The sequence below is a fragment of the Daucus carota genome, chromosome 5, assembly GCF_001625215.2.
Source record: "Daucus carota subsp. sativus chromosome 5, DH1 v3.0, whole genome shotgun sequence".
Lineage (NCBI taxonomy): Eukaryota > Viridiplantae > Streptophyta > Magnoliopsida > Apiales > Apiaceae > Daucus > Daucus carota.
In genome coordinates this window covers 4,300,344-4,315,651 of record NC_030385.2, presented here as the reverse complement: position 1 = coordinate 4,315,651, position 15,308 = coordinate 4,300,344, and the positions used below count along the sequence as shown (strand labels likewise).

Here is a 15,308-nt window from a genome sequence, read left to right as displayed (position 1 = left end):
TTCAACTCTGTGTTATCCTTGACAACAGGCAGCTCAAGATCATAAGTTTCGCAACTCGGCAGATTTGCCATGGCAGCAGTCATGGTTGATTTTCAGTCCCTAGAGGTCAAATCGTTTGCATGCTTTTCCAGTTTTGGCATAGTACTCTTTACTTTTGCTAAATGTTAACAAATCTTCAATAATCCTCCGGTTCCATTGCTAAAGTTTCAAAAGTAGCCAAATGCTATACACGGTGACCCTGTTTACCATAAGCAACTTCTGCTTCTTGGCTTCTGCCTTTATTGACCCGTTTGTGTAAATAAGTAAAAGCACATTTAAAAAGTTAAGAATGTTAGCTTCTCTCAGAGCTTCTACTTTTTTTTTTTCCAAACACTTTATGAACTTATTTACTTCTCACTTCTAATCCAATCCTTTACTTTAAGAAAGAAGTCACTTTTTTTAAGTTTGCCCAAACGGCGCGGATACGACTCCATGACTTCTCAAGTCCGGGATACTGTTTGGTTCTGTTGTTAGTGTATAGCCTTCTCTCCCTACTTTGCCTGTCAATATCTTCCCCCATGTTCAATACGTGCAACAAGTCCCAGTTATCATCTCCCGATGCCTTCTAATTGTGAAACTTAAGGCTGTAAGCCTGTAATTTATTATTTTTTCTGGCATTTGTGAGTCCGGGACAGCTACCAGTGCATTCATGGATGAGAGTTGAAGGCAAGGATTGAAATGGTCGGCAAGGCAGCATATGCATGACCTCAAGTAGCTGTGGAGTTCAAAAGGATTGTATTGCGGATGACCTCAAGTAGCTGTGGAGTTCAAAAGGATTGTATTGCGGATGATCGCCCAAACATGCATGAGATTTTTGATTGTTGAGTCAACAGCCTCATCATTTAGCTTCTTTGCTGGATCCATGACCAAAGTTTCAAAAATTGGCTGATGCCACCATTTTTCTCGGTTATCATCTCTCGGTGCTTCCTACGAAACTTAAGGATGTAATATTTTCTCTGGCTCGAAATATGTTGAGTCTGACCTTGGAGGAACCTTAGTAGTTAAAAGTTAAAACCAAGAAACCTCTACGCCATTAAGTACTGTCTAATGATTGTTTAAAAAAATATGAAACGTTGATCCGAATTGTAGTCCACAGCTCTATCGTGGTTCTTTTGCGTCTGCCAAGAATGTTGTTCTGTTTCTTCAAGACTTCAACTCTTCTTGTCTTGTCTATGCAAATGAAGACTCTGTATCACTACAGCTCTGTGCGTATGGTAATACGGTGAAGACTTTACACTTCAAAAAGAGAGGTTAAAGACCTAAACGAAACGAGAGCTGCTCTTTATACGACTTGGATTAACACCTGATTATCACTCCACACAGAGGCGGATCTAGGAAAAGGCACCGAAGACAGATGCCCCCTAAATTTTCTTTTTACGATTTTTCACCATTATAAATTTTACAAAATTATAAAAATGCCTCCCAAATTTAAAAATATATAAGTGTTTTCCGAAAATTTGTTTACTCCACACGTATCATATAATCATGCACTCTATGATTGCCTGCAACTGCAACAGTCAGTTGATCCACCATGCAGACTTTATCAAAACAATATATATGTGTTTATTTGACTACAGAATATAATTAAAAATATATTAATAACAAATTTCAATTTATTATAATATAATAACAGATGAAATTATTTTTAAATAACTTATACTTTTTCACGAGTTTTGGCTCTATAATTAAAATTAGCATTTTATATAAAATTAAGCATTTATTTAAAATAAAAAATTAAATATAATGCCTTACAAAAAAAATAAAAAAAATTAAATGTAATGATTTTATTTATAAAGTCAAATCTCCTCAAATGACTTGGAAAATAAATCCAAGGGAGAATACACTTTCCCTTTTATTTTCCTTTGCACAGAGGATAGAAAACAGAGAGAAAAATGGTGGCAATATCGCTCTACAGAGGAAAGCTACACAAAGTCCCTGACGTCCCTCGTAAATGGCTTACTCCCACTCCCACTCTCTCTGCTAAAGAATTCAAAACTCTCCTCCACCGCCGTGCCAAAGCCCTCGCTCGCCTTAATTCCTCCACTTCTAACCCTAACCCTAATCCAGACTTGCAATTTCTTCATCACAAACAACCCCAACCCCACAATCATGCGTCTGTGGGTGATGATATTGATCAGCTGCTTGGGGTGGATCCTGTAGGTGAGGGTCATGGTAAGAAAGAAAATGGGGGGCGGGAGGTTGAGCTGGTTGGGGAGGATGTTATTAAGCCTAAATTGGATGATGATCAGATGAAGGTTATTGATTTGAACCCCAACTCTGAGGTAATGATCACGGGCCTTGCGTGTTTGTGTGTGTGAATGGAATTCTGGGATTGTGATAATTGTTTCATTTTATGTGTAACTAAATGCTATTTGATTTAGTATATGAGAAAAGCAGGTAATTATCTTTATTTGTGAAATTGTCGGTGTTATTGAATAGTAGGGAGAGGTTTGTAGAACTCACTGGAGGCAATATCATACACGGCCTGATTTACCGTGACAAAACCCGAAATGACCTGAAATTAGAATTTCATCCTCTTAACCTTAAATTCAATTTCACAATTTCAAGTAAATTTAACTTGAACCAGAACTGACGCACTATTATACACAGGCACGGATCCAACCTGAACCTGAAACCCTGTGTAGAAGCTTAATTGATTATAGGACTATTGGCATGCAAATTATTACTAGTGTAAGCCTTGAAGCTTTGTTTGGCCATCTATTTTTCTTAATGGATGTGGCTCTTATTGGACATAAAAGTTGTGCTTTTCATTTGTCAACGTAATGGTTGGTTTGTATCATGTATTTTAAAATAGCCTAGAAAGCAGTAGGAGCACATCTCGAACAACAGATTCCTTACCTTGGCTTTGAAGTTTTGAAATTAGAGGATGGAGGAATAAATGTTAGAGCATCTCCAAGAAACTCCGTAATGTTAATATGATATAGGTATTTGGTTCCTAGACCATCTTCGAGAGACTTTGAATTCACTCCCTAAAATAATATATATAAGTGGTTCTTAGTTGTATTTTAGTGTGAACTCATATTTAAAAATACTCAAAAGTCAAAACAACTCTAAGGGCCTCTCTTAGTTGTTCTTTAATATATTATAAACAATACGACTCTTAATGATTTAGGAAATCATAGGTATACTAACTCCAACAACAATCCTTGTATATGCTTATCTTGTCTTATAATAATAGTATATTCAGACTCCAACTAAAATTCATCTCATTGAATAAAAAGGGAAATGAAAAAAAAGTAAGATCGGAAATGAATATTTAGTGATGTAAATGATATAAGGAATGGCTCTTGGTTGGTTAAAAATAGGGAATGAGAAGCACCTCTTCTTAATACTACGAGGCTCTTGGAGTAATATTTTTCTACCAAATTCCTTAAAATTTGATTTGAGGATCGATTAAGAGTCCCTTCGAGTTACATTTATTTTCACCTTCAAATTTCTAGTTAAAGAGCCTTTGAGATTCTCCTAGTAATTTAAATCACTTTAGGGTGTGTTCATATCTAAAAATTGTATATTTGTTTCTTGTTTAATTATTTGTTATTAATTTGAATTTATAAGAGTACAAAGGAAACTGGGAAAGAGAATTAAAATGTTTTTACGAATATATTATGTAATAGTACTTACAAGTGAGATTGATGTTATAATATAATTGAGAGATGAAGCTTTTCCTCTAATATAGAAATAGCTTTCATAGTGATTTAAAGAGGCACTGTGAGTTGGCAACTTTTATATTCCATATGCTCAAATTCGTTTAGATATAGAATCTCTTAGAGATGTGTACTACAATAGACTTAAGACTCTACGGTGTCATTTCGATTGAAGGTTTTAAACCCGGAATAAGAATGAGAGTTTCATATGAAAATGTATTAAAATTTTAATTCTAGTCCTATAACCGGATTGTAATCTCATGTTTACATATGAAAGGAACAACTTGAAATTATTAGATGTAGGCTTGTAGCTAAACAAGTCAATAGTTTCTAGTGTTTTTAGCCTGTTTGCATGAGCTTTATGCCCTGACGTAAAGCCATTTTTGATTTTAAGCTGAAAAATGTCTGTTTGTTTAATAAGCTAGAAACTATCTTAAAATCAATCAGAAACTGACTTGAAGTCAGAAGTTGGTTGGATGTACTTTTTTGATCAACTTATTTTATTTATATGATTTTCTTTGATGAGATTTATATCAAAATGGTCACTCGTTGCATTCAAATATCTCACTTGGCTCAGCGTTCTCAACGGGAACTCGTATTAACCACCTAAATCACCATATATCTCATTATGTTGAATTTCTTAAAAATAATTACGGAAAAGGTGACAAAATTAATACACCGAGCTTTGAATTATTTGTTGTTTTTTAATTTTCTCCGTCAAATAGTTATCCTGCAAGTGCTACATCAGCACGTCACCTTCATTCTATCCTATTTTTATAATAATTTTTCAAGAAATTTAATGAAATGATATATGTAATGATTTAAGTGGTTCAAATGAGCTTCGATGGAGAATGGTAAGTTAAGTGAGACATTTGAGTGTAACGAGTGATTACTTTGATATAAACCTCTTTCTCTAAGAAAAGTCAATTTCAATATAACCTATAAAATTTTATTTTTATTATTATATTTTTAATTTTTAATTTTTAATAACTTACAAGCCACTTCAAATGTAAAAGTTATAATAAGGTGAGCACCTATCACAGTAATTCACATCAGCCACAAGTCGTTATTTAAATCCTACCCAAACGGACTCTGTCTAGAATTGGTTTTTAATTTTGTCGGAGTAGGACCGTTTGTGTGTGTGTGTGTGATTTTTTGTTCTGAAATTTGCGTATGCCAATATGATAGCAATATTTTATAGATATATCTCATTTTATTATTTTGTTTTTTTGGAAATGATTATAATAAAATATCGATTTTGAATATTTAACTGTGTTTAATAAAAAATTTATTTGTAAAGTAGTCGTTGAAAAGTTTTTTGTCCCTATTTAGCAAAAAAAAATTAAAATTTCTTCATAGGTAAACAGCTACAGTAAAACACAGGAAATGTTTTTCAGAACACAGTATTTAATGGAAGTAAGTGGAGTCTAGTTGTCCTTTATTTCCCCTGTGAATTTTCGTCTTCTTGTTCCTAATAATAAATAAATTTTGTGTCTTGATGTTCTCATTATAATTGAATGCTTTATTTGCCAGATGATTAGCAAAGAAGAAAGGAAAAGGGAGATTGAGGAGAAACTAAAAATTTTGAATGCAAAAAAGCATGATTTGGTCCAATCACTTAAGCAGGTAGTCTTTTAGCCCTTAATATGAAGAGACTGGTGGATTCTCTATTACACTGAATTTTCTTGACGCTTGGCTTCCAATGATGGTGTTTAACAGATATTAAATGCAGAAGAACAACTAAAGAGGCGAAGTAGCGAACAAGGGATGGCTACTCAAGCTCAGGTCTCACTTCAAGTAGATGTTACATTTGACTCCGGATCAATGAGTAGACACCCCACTCCTAGAATTGGCTCTGATGGAATCTTGCGTGATGGGGAGGGTAGAGAAGCATATGATGCTTCAAACCATAATATCCATCCTCGCAATTATCTTCGAATGAGTAGTGTGTCACCATCTTCAGATTCTCCTCATAGGAGGCCTTTCCATAGTGCGGTAATGTGTATGATCTTGTTTATTAATTATTATTATATGCAAACCATGATATGGTCTTTAATTAATGTACTACATCAGATTAATACATTGTCCTTTAGAAAACTGAAAAAATGGAGCGTATATGCGTATAGTGTTAAAGCATCAATTACTTCCTGTCAATCATTTTAATGTATCAGGAATTTTATATGTTCCTTGCATTTCATAGTTTATTATATCTAGATTGCACTTCTAACCTGGCTCAAGCAAGCATTTCTATAATCTGCGATATGAAAAAGCAGGTGCTGTTTAGTACTTCTAGCGTGCATGCAATAAATTGAATCGCTGAAATTTACTCTTCATATGATTGCTAACGCATAATAATTACCAGAGAGCTAGTTGAAGAATTATTACTTAGCAGACTCATATTGTTTTGGTGAATCTCTAGGAAACTTCTAAGATGTCAAGGGTAACAGCTTCTGTTGAATCTCTGTTCTTTTGACCTCAGAGCTTTGAGGAGTAAGCCTAAAATTTCTACAATATCAATGGTATCTCATTTAATTCATTGTTGTTGATATGCACAGGCCCCACATGCTTCTCGAGCAACTCTGGGCCCCTCTGCTAGTCCATCACGCTTTGCTCCTACTGGGCAACAAGGTAATTCGGCAAGTCTACCCACAGTCTCTGCATCGGGAACAAACTACATGGCATCCTCTCCTTCACCTGCAGCATCGGGTGGAACTTCAGTTTTTAAAGATGGGAGGCATGTAAGTCCTTGGAAATAATCCCCTGATTGCATTTTCTGAGCTGTATGAAGACTCAGATATTAAGGGTGCGTAGCACTAGAAGTACTTGTCTTACTCTTTTTATTTGATAGTCGAACACACATCGTCTTTGTTAATATTCGAACTCCGCCTCCCCAGCAAAGGGAGCTAGTAATGTGAGTGCCGTTTTCGGTTTATGTGCAACGCTAATTTCCGAGTTCTTTAAGTCTACAACGAGAGTGCCAATGTATGAACAAACCGTGTGCATATTATGAGCTTGTTTGTCTGGACTTGGGACTTAAAACCTGGACTTTAAGTCATTTTCGACTTTAAGCTGAAAAATAAATGTTTGTGGAATAAGCAGGAAGTCAGCGAATCAAGTCAAAGCTAGAAATGAATCAGAAGTTAATTTGAGTTATATTTTTGGGTGATTTAATTTTTAAATTTCTTTTATAAAAAATACCCATGAGACGTAAGTTACTCATAAATTAATTTTTAAGATAGGTTAAAATTATCCTAATAGCTTATGATATTAAGTAACGTTAAGTCTTTTTATATACCCTTTTCTTTGGAACTACATGGTAGAGAAAATATTTTGGCAAGACACTGAGATCTTTCATAGAAGAATGGCAAATGTATGAGATCTCTGAAAAATTTTCTGCAATAGGATGAGGTGAATAGGATGAGGTGAGCAAGTAGGGGTGAGCATTCGGTCGGTTCGGTCCAAAACCGGACCGAACCGAATAGACCGAGAACCGAAGTTTAGATTTTTTTCGGACCGAACCGGACCGAAGTTTTATAATGGACCGAACCGGACCGAACCGAAATAATTCGGTTCGGTCCGGTCCGGACCGAAAGAACCGAAATTATTTTAAAAATAAAAAAATATTATATTTTTTAACTAAAATTCATGATTTATTTTAAAATTTTCATATTAATTAATCACCCCAATTCATTAAAGATACATATAATTAAATTTACAAACTAGATATTATAATTATAACATATAAGATACATATATAATATAAATATAAATTAAAATTATATATATTTTGGACAATTCGGTCTATTCGGTCCGGACCGAAATAATTTTTTACGGACCGGACCGGACCGAACTTTATTTCGGTCTATTCGGTCCGGACCGAATGGACCGAACTTTCAGAAAATTAGGACCGAACCGAACCGAATTTACACGGTTCGGTCCGGTTTTTCGGTTCCGGTTCGGTTTTGCTCACCCCTATGAGCAAGTGTGAGCCTGAGTTTTGATTCTTCTGAATAGGATGGTGGAGTTGCTGAGTAGACAGTGTTGGCGTATACTCATCAACTAAACCACTGACATAAACTTGGGAAGTAGGCCAATTTTCTATTATACGGAGACGCAGCTTCAGGCCCTACTTTTTACCAGTTTATTGTTATTGTGATTAGCATTAATAAATCTGGGACAAGGTTTATATTTCTCATGTCTTGTGATCAAACGAAGCACCGGCTTTTATGTACTAAAGACAAAGGGGGCATGGCAATATGGCATGGTCAGAAGCTGTCACCACATGGCGCACTGCGCATAAACACTTCTTTTAAAAGTTTAATTAGAGATTATTGCTCTAGTACACAAGTATTATAGAACCTTAAATAAAGATCATGCTATGCCCTTTCTTTTAGTCAAAAAAAAAAATAAATTAACTTTCATGTCTTCTAATAGAAAATTTTAATTTTCATTCATGAAATAAAATTCTGGTTTTCTTTTTTCGTTTCAATCAACCTTATCGAACATAATGAGATTTTGTGAGTATAATGATGTTATGTGAATGTGTGTATTATGTTTGTAAGGACTGTTTTCTGAATGCATTTAATTATAAGAAAATATATTTTCTATTTTGAATGATCATGCAGCATTATAATGTTTATTGATAGAAGAATATTTTTAATAATATTGACCAAAAATATTGGTTAAAATGATATAAAATATCTATATTATAAAATTATTTAACATGTAATGACGTAAATGTTATAAAATTTTCTCAGATGTCACAAGAAATTTGATAAATAAATGCATGATATTAGTTAAATATGTGATGCGTGTAATTATTTGGAAAAACAATCACATTTTTCATATTGAACATTCGTGCTAAAATAATAATATTTATTGATCTTAATAATTAAATATAAATAATAATATTTATTGATCCATCTGTCCAATTTTTGGCGGTATTTCTTTTTAATGTCAATTTAATCTGAAGTCGTCTGATCAAAGAAAAAAAATTGAAAATTGATCGGAAGTCACTAAATTCTGTTATAAAACAGAGCTTCATCCTTCTTTACAAGAATTTTCAAATGCAAAACAGTGCTTCATCGTTCTTTACAAGAAATTTTCCAGGTGCATAATACCTGAACATATTATCTTTTAATTGTCACTTTCTTAAGAAAACTATAAATATTAAATTTTTATCTAAAAAGGTTAAAAATCAAAAGTATATGAAAAAGTCGAAAGAAATAATAGTATTTTGGAAATCGACATTTACAAGAAGCGGCCGCGGGCGCACCACACATCACATGTGTTGCGTTGCCCTGCCTAAAAGGACGGTCAAAGTCAAACATATGTATCAACATAACTTCTATCCCCTTCTCTTATCCTCCGCTCCCGGCTCATGTTAGAACAAAGTGTAACCAGATCTCACCTCAAACCCCTCTCTCCCCCCATCTCTCTCCCCCATCTCTCTCTCTCTCAAATAAATCTCTCCCCCATTTCTCTCTCCCATCTCTCTCTCTCAAATAAATCTCTCCCACAGCTGCAACAAACCCCTGAGCATCACTTCACTTCCAACTAGTTACACACACCCAATGTCTCACCACTCCACACAGCTGCGCAGCTTAACAAAAAGCAGCCAAGACCCCAAACCAACACCCATGGATCCCACTCACAAAAAGCACCCAAAGTCTCCACCTTTCATCACCACCACCACTACTACCAAGCCCCACCCTAAACCCCAAGAACCCACCACCGTCTACTCCCCAAATGTGCAAAATATTTCTAACCACTTTTCAAGATTGTACTCTAATCATAAAGCCCTTTCTTCAACCAACCCTCCCACAGCTGGGCACCCACATCTTGACACCCATTTCCAAGCAAAACCCATGTCTCAGTCCACCATTTTAGATGGGCCAGTGTCCAAGAATGCTAGAAAGCACAGAAGAAATGCTTTAGATTTGGATGGGGAGTCCATCAAGAAGCCTAGTGAAGACAATCTTGACACAAAGAGGGAGATTAAAAGAGATGAGATGAAGAAACCATCTTCAACTAAGAAGGAGATTGTGGTTATTGAAACAAAGAATCAAGAAATTCAAGTGGTGAAAAGAGCATCTGTTTTGGTGGGAGCTGGGGGGAGGAGGAGGTCATTTTGCAGCTCAAAGACAGAGCTGGCTGATTTCTTGAGCTGCAATGGAGTGAAAGTAGTGTCAGCTGACATGCCACCATTTATGCAGATTCATGCTGTGGATTTTGCCAGAAAGACTTATGATAGTCTTGAAAAGTTCACTGCCAGGACCCTTGCCTCAACTCTCAAAAAGGTACCTCCTTTACAAACACTGTTAATTCATTTAACTTCACTTTAAATAATGTGTTAGACCATGTTTTAATTAAGTGTGCATTATTTGCAAAACCATTTATTGTGTGATACTCCCTCCGTTTCAAATTACTTGTCCACTTTCAAAAAATCACATAGTTTAAGAAAAGTGGATTTTGAGAAAAAAGAGGTGTAATAAGTCATTAATTGAACCTAATATGTGGTATAGAGTTGATCTTGGAAATATAAATTTGAAATATGTGGAGGAGAGTTGATTTTGGAAATATAAATTTGCATTGAAAGTTGAAGTGGACAAGTATTTTGAAACAAAACTTTTTTTCTAAGGTGGACATGTATTTTGAAACGGAGGGAGTAAAAGTTTAGGTGCAATTGATTTTGGGATGTAGTGATTAATGGTGTTTGGGGATTGGCAAAATTGCAGGAGTTTGATGGGGTATATGGACCTGCTTGGCACTGCATAGTGGGGACAAGTTTTGGGTCTTTTGTAACACATTCAGTAGGTGGTTTCTTGTATTTCTCCATGGATCACAAGCTATACATCCTGCTGTTCAAAACCACTGTACAAAAAGCTGAGTAATTTAAAGGATCCAATGATTTAGCCTAGCTAGCTTCTGAAGGGTGAACATGTTAGTATTATACTACTGCTGGTACAGAGATCAGTTCATGGAAGATGTACACAAACTTGTACATTGGTTTTGCTCAGAAAAGCATGTGTAATGTCTTTTCCATCAGTCATTGGCCAATGTTAATGTAGTTCATGTTTACTTTTTTTACTGTTACTGCATTAGAATATTTAGATAATTTATTGATTTATGATAGTAAAAAATGTTGGAAAAGTTTCATGCACTTGCTTCTTGAATTGACAGCATCTTATGTCTTCATTTAATAGTGTCAATGAGTAATACTCTTAAATTAAGGTTTTTGATGTGGTTGAATTTATTCAGTTCAAACTTTTAGTTGCCAAATGTGGAAAGACTGGAGTTTCCATGAATACTGTTCCTTTTAGTGTGTGTGGGTGTTTTTCTCTCATGACCATTTGGTTAATAAAAGTATAAATGAAGTTGTATACTCCATTCATTAATTAGTGAAGTTGGTGGGTACAAATACTCCCTTCATCCCATTTTAAGTGTCCACTTTGCCAAAAAAAAACTTCCCAAAATATGTGTCATTCTCTTTAACCCATGTAAAATTTATACTATTTCCAATATAGTATTAAATATAACATCAAGCCCCTCATAAATATATTCAAAGGATTATGAATGTATAGTGTAATTTGAAATGAAGAAAGGTCCAACAAAGAGCAATTAATGAGATGCATCACTAGCTCATTAGTTGTGGGAACATAATGATCAAAACATTACATTAATTGTTTCTTAATATGTGTGAAATTTGCAAAGTGATCACTTAAAATGGGATGGAGGGAGTATCAAATATGGGTCATGCAGCAGATGAGTCTTACCTATTACTTGTGGTCTACTGAAACTCTGATCATACACTCAAAAACTTTTTCCAAAACTTTTACAAGCAATGATGGGTCAGTTATTTCATTTAACTTTCTCGACCTTTTCTTGCTAATTGGACTGCTAGAAAAATAAACGACCGCCAAATTACAACAATATTTTCTCTTCACGAAGGTTATGCTTGAACATAGCAAGAAGATGTTCTTATGCCGCTGTGCTGGTTATGTTATGGTTTTGTTTAAGTTATGACAGCTTCATTAAACTTTTTGTCTTTGTTAAGTCGAGGTCATCACAGGTCACAAAAGTATATTACATACTGTTACTAAGGATTTTAAAGAAAATGCTAGTTACCTTTTTCAATGTTCCTAAATTTTTTTAACAAATTTAGTTGTCAGGCATGATTGGTTTAACTCGTACTAATAATAATGAAATCTCCTGCATGCACATCAATCTCCTGCATCACATTAATCATCCAATTAAAATTAATCACATGTCATTCACTGTCATTTGAAAAAAATTGGAAACACAATTTGGGATATCGAATATTAAATATTTGAAAACAATTATTATAAAATATATTCTTCTAAATGTAACACAAGAAAATCTCAATTTGTACATCAGTTCATGTAAAGAGCGAGAATTGATTGTGTAATTTATATTAATACAATGATTTTATAGTGTCCTTTATTTTATATTTTTTATGAGATATAAGTGAAAGTTAGTCGAAGTCCGTTCACTTGGTCAAAGTCCGTTACTATATGGAGTAGTCTATATCGCAAGTTTTTTTTATTTTAGCTACTTTTTGAAAATAAATGCGAATTCCAGCCATTTTTTGAGAAATAAAGCAATCTTACGGTCATAATGTTTAAAATCATACCATCTACATTTATAAGTATAAAATCATTAGAGTTTTATGTATTTATTGAAATGTTCGTAAAGATAATTGGGCAACATAACCAAGCATTTTGCATAATTATTCATGTTTTGGTTGACAGACATCATTTTATGCAATTGTTCACGAGTAAACGAGCCGAGAGCGTATAGAATTGTCATAAATCATGATGAGCTATTAACAATACTATCCTTTAACCCGTGCAAAGCACGGGCGCTTATATAACTCGTAATTTATTAATTATAATTTAAATCTTAACACCATTTTATTAGTATTTTAGTATTAATAATTTGGATTTTAGTTAAATTATATTAACCACTGATTATATCTTCTAACGGAAATTTAACTTTCACAATTTATTATCTATCTATAATTATTTTCTGATATTAATATGTGATAGTTTATTATTCAATTAATTTTAAATCAAAATTTTCATATTTCATATATCTTCATATTTTACGTAATGGTTCGTGTTTGTAATGAAATAGAACACGTTAGAGTTAAATTTCGAGTAGAATACGTTATGATTAAAAAGTAGCGTCTCTAATTATTTATATGTATTTTAGACAAAAGATATTCAAAATTGTATATTTATAATTAGTTATACATTTATCTATATTTTTTTTTTTAATATTAATATATGTTATTAACAGTAGTTTCATCTTTTTCAACTAATTATAAATTATATTTTGTTAGGTCCAATCAGACGTAGAAGGGGGGGGGGGTTGAATACGTCGTACCAATTTCTTCGATTTAATTTAATTGCGGATAATCTTTGTTTCAGTCCATGTTAAATCAATCGTAAATAAATAACTCCAGCAAGTCGGGGAATATTCTTGTATTAGAAATAATCCTCGGGTGCTACAAATTCCAACACAAGTGTCGGCTGCAGAGACTACAATCACTCTATTACAAACTCTCGATAAATACGATCTTCTAACTTAACTCTCGAGAACGTGTATAGTGTGTGCACTTACAAAGTGTGTAGTTGTTTTCAAATGAAAACACAAAGCCCTATTTATAGACTTTCCAACAACTAACCATGGTTAACGAGTTCGTCCTGAACGACTTGAGTTCGTCCTGGACGGATTCGTTTTGAAGAAATAAAACTAACTCCAAGTGAATATAGTAGATGGCGCCACTTTCATATACACATATATGTATATAAGTATATGTATATGAAAGTTGCGCTCTATATTCATATTTTCTCCACTGTGGTCAAAGGTTGCGCTAGGGAGTCAAACTTGGCGCCCCAACGTTGCTTCTGTGGTTTTTTTGACTTAGAGAAATTATGTATACACACATACTTGCGCTAGTGAAGAGAGTGGGAGGCGCAACCTTTGACTTTAGTCAAAGGTTGCGCTCCAATGCTGTGGTAACTCCACTGTATGGAGTACTTAGATTGTTTCAGCGTGTGGTGAGTTTGCGCCCAGTCAAAGTTGGCGCTTTGACCATGAGAAGGTGTTATACATATACAGTGAAGGGACTTAGAGAGATTTTCTAAGTGTAAGGTTTGTGGAGGCGCAAACTTTGACTTGGTCAAAGTTTGCGCTCCAAATCCTTAGGAGCCTCCCCTGTATATTTGTACTTAAACAAATTTGCCTTGGACTTTCATTTGCACCAATATATATATATATATATATTTATATATTATTAATTGTGTTTATTTAATTACTTGAATTATTCAAATTCATGTAATTCACAATTAATATATATATATATATATATATATATATATATATATATATATACATAATAATGAATTCTTTGGCAATATGTCCTGGAGCAGCTCGATTGACTTGATCAATTAATCCGTTGATCGAATCCACTGAATACTTTCGTACGTCCTGACGTCCTGTGCACTGGTCTGGTTCACGAACGACTCGAACTGAAATGATTCTTTGAATCCTTTGCTTGATAATAAACTTGATCAGTCATTCCAGGTTAGATGTTGCTTCAATAAATTTGATTATAAATAATCAAATTAAATATACTGGAATCTTCTGGTCTTTGATACTTGATCTTCAGGCAATCTTGATAGCAGATACATATAGAATTTATTCTTCACTGAGGCTTGAACATGTAAATGAACTTCTTCCAGTGGATGGATGCTCGTCTCAGATATCTTGATTGTCTTTGTCTATTCGTATCGAATCTCCAACCTGTAGACTCCTGTATAATACTTACGTATTGTTTCCTGTCTTTTGTTGTGTTGAGTTATCGTAATTACAGTTACGTTACATTATGCTTTACAATCTCCCCCTATTTGATTGTTAGAGTTCGACAAGCAAATCCTTTAAGAGGATAACTCAACTGACACAATGAAAAAGCATACTATTTTAAACAGGAAATAATACTAAGTACAGTCTGGATTATATCTTACATTTTCCAGAAATCAAAAGTAAATACAAGCAGCCATTGTTCCTCTAGCCTGAACTAATCTTTCCTTGGTTTCTTGGCTCTTGCATTAATCAGCTTCTGCTCAGCTTTCCTCTTTGCAGCTTCCTCTACTCTCTTCTGAGTAAGCTTGTTTTCAATCTCTTCAATCCTTGCTGTAATGGTACTCAGTGCCACTTGCTCCAGTGTATTCTCAGGTGGAGGTTGCTCTAGATTTTTCTTCATCTTCTCTAAAGTCTGCAGGTGAACCATCTTCTTCAACTTCTTAAAAGTGACATTCATCTCCATTCCTTCAATTTTCATAATGATCCTTGATGGATGAGCACGAACTCTAGAAGTGTTGTGGACAGTCTCTACAGCTTTTCTTATCTCCAGAAGATCAGTCAAATCTTTGAGCACACTCTTGTCTTCTTTTACCACTGACCACTTAACAGCTGCAACTGCACGAGTGATTCTTTTGGAATTGAGTTTTCCAATCTCTGTGAGTGGTATAGCAGTGACTTCAGAGTCTTTCTTTTTCTTGAATAGAACAGATGTAG

At 34.2% G+C, this 15,308-nt stretch overlaps 2 protein-coding genes across 2 annotated transcripts; both read left to right on the top strand.

The window, feature by feature from the left end:
* The first annotated feature begins 1,859 nt into the window (after nt 1-1,859).
* On the top strand, nt 1,860-6,636 carry LOC108220034 (uncharacterized). Its single transcript, XM_017393671.2, has 4 exons — nt 1,860-2,321; nt 5,238-5,330; nt 5,424-5,699; nt 6,260-6,636. The coding sequence occupies exons 1-4, from the start codon at nt 1,932-1,934 to the stop codon at nt 6,458-6,460; spliced, it is 960 nt and encodes a 319-aa protein (XP_017249160.1). The 5' UTR covers nt 1,860-1,931; the 3' UTR covers nt 6,461-6,636.
* A 2,351-nt stretch (nt 6,637-8,987) lies between these two features.
* Nucleotides 8,988-10,791, top strand: LOC108220637 (uncharacterized). The gene is made up of 2 exons (XM_017394449.2): nt 8,988-10,003; nt 10,442-10,791. The coding sequence occupies exons 1-2, from the start codon at nt 9,278-9,280 to the stop codon at nt 10,595-10,597; spliced, it is 882 nt and encodes a 293-aa protein (XP_017249938.1). The 5' UTR covers nt 8,988-9,277; the 3' UTR covers nt 10,598-10,791.
* Nucleotides 10,792-15,308: the final 4,517 nt, after the last annotated feature.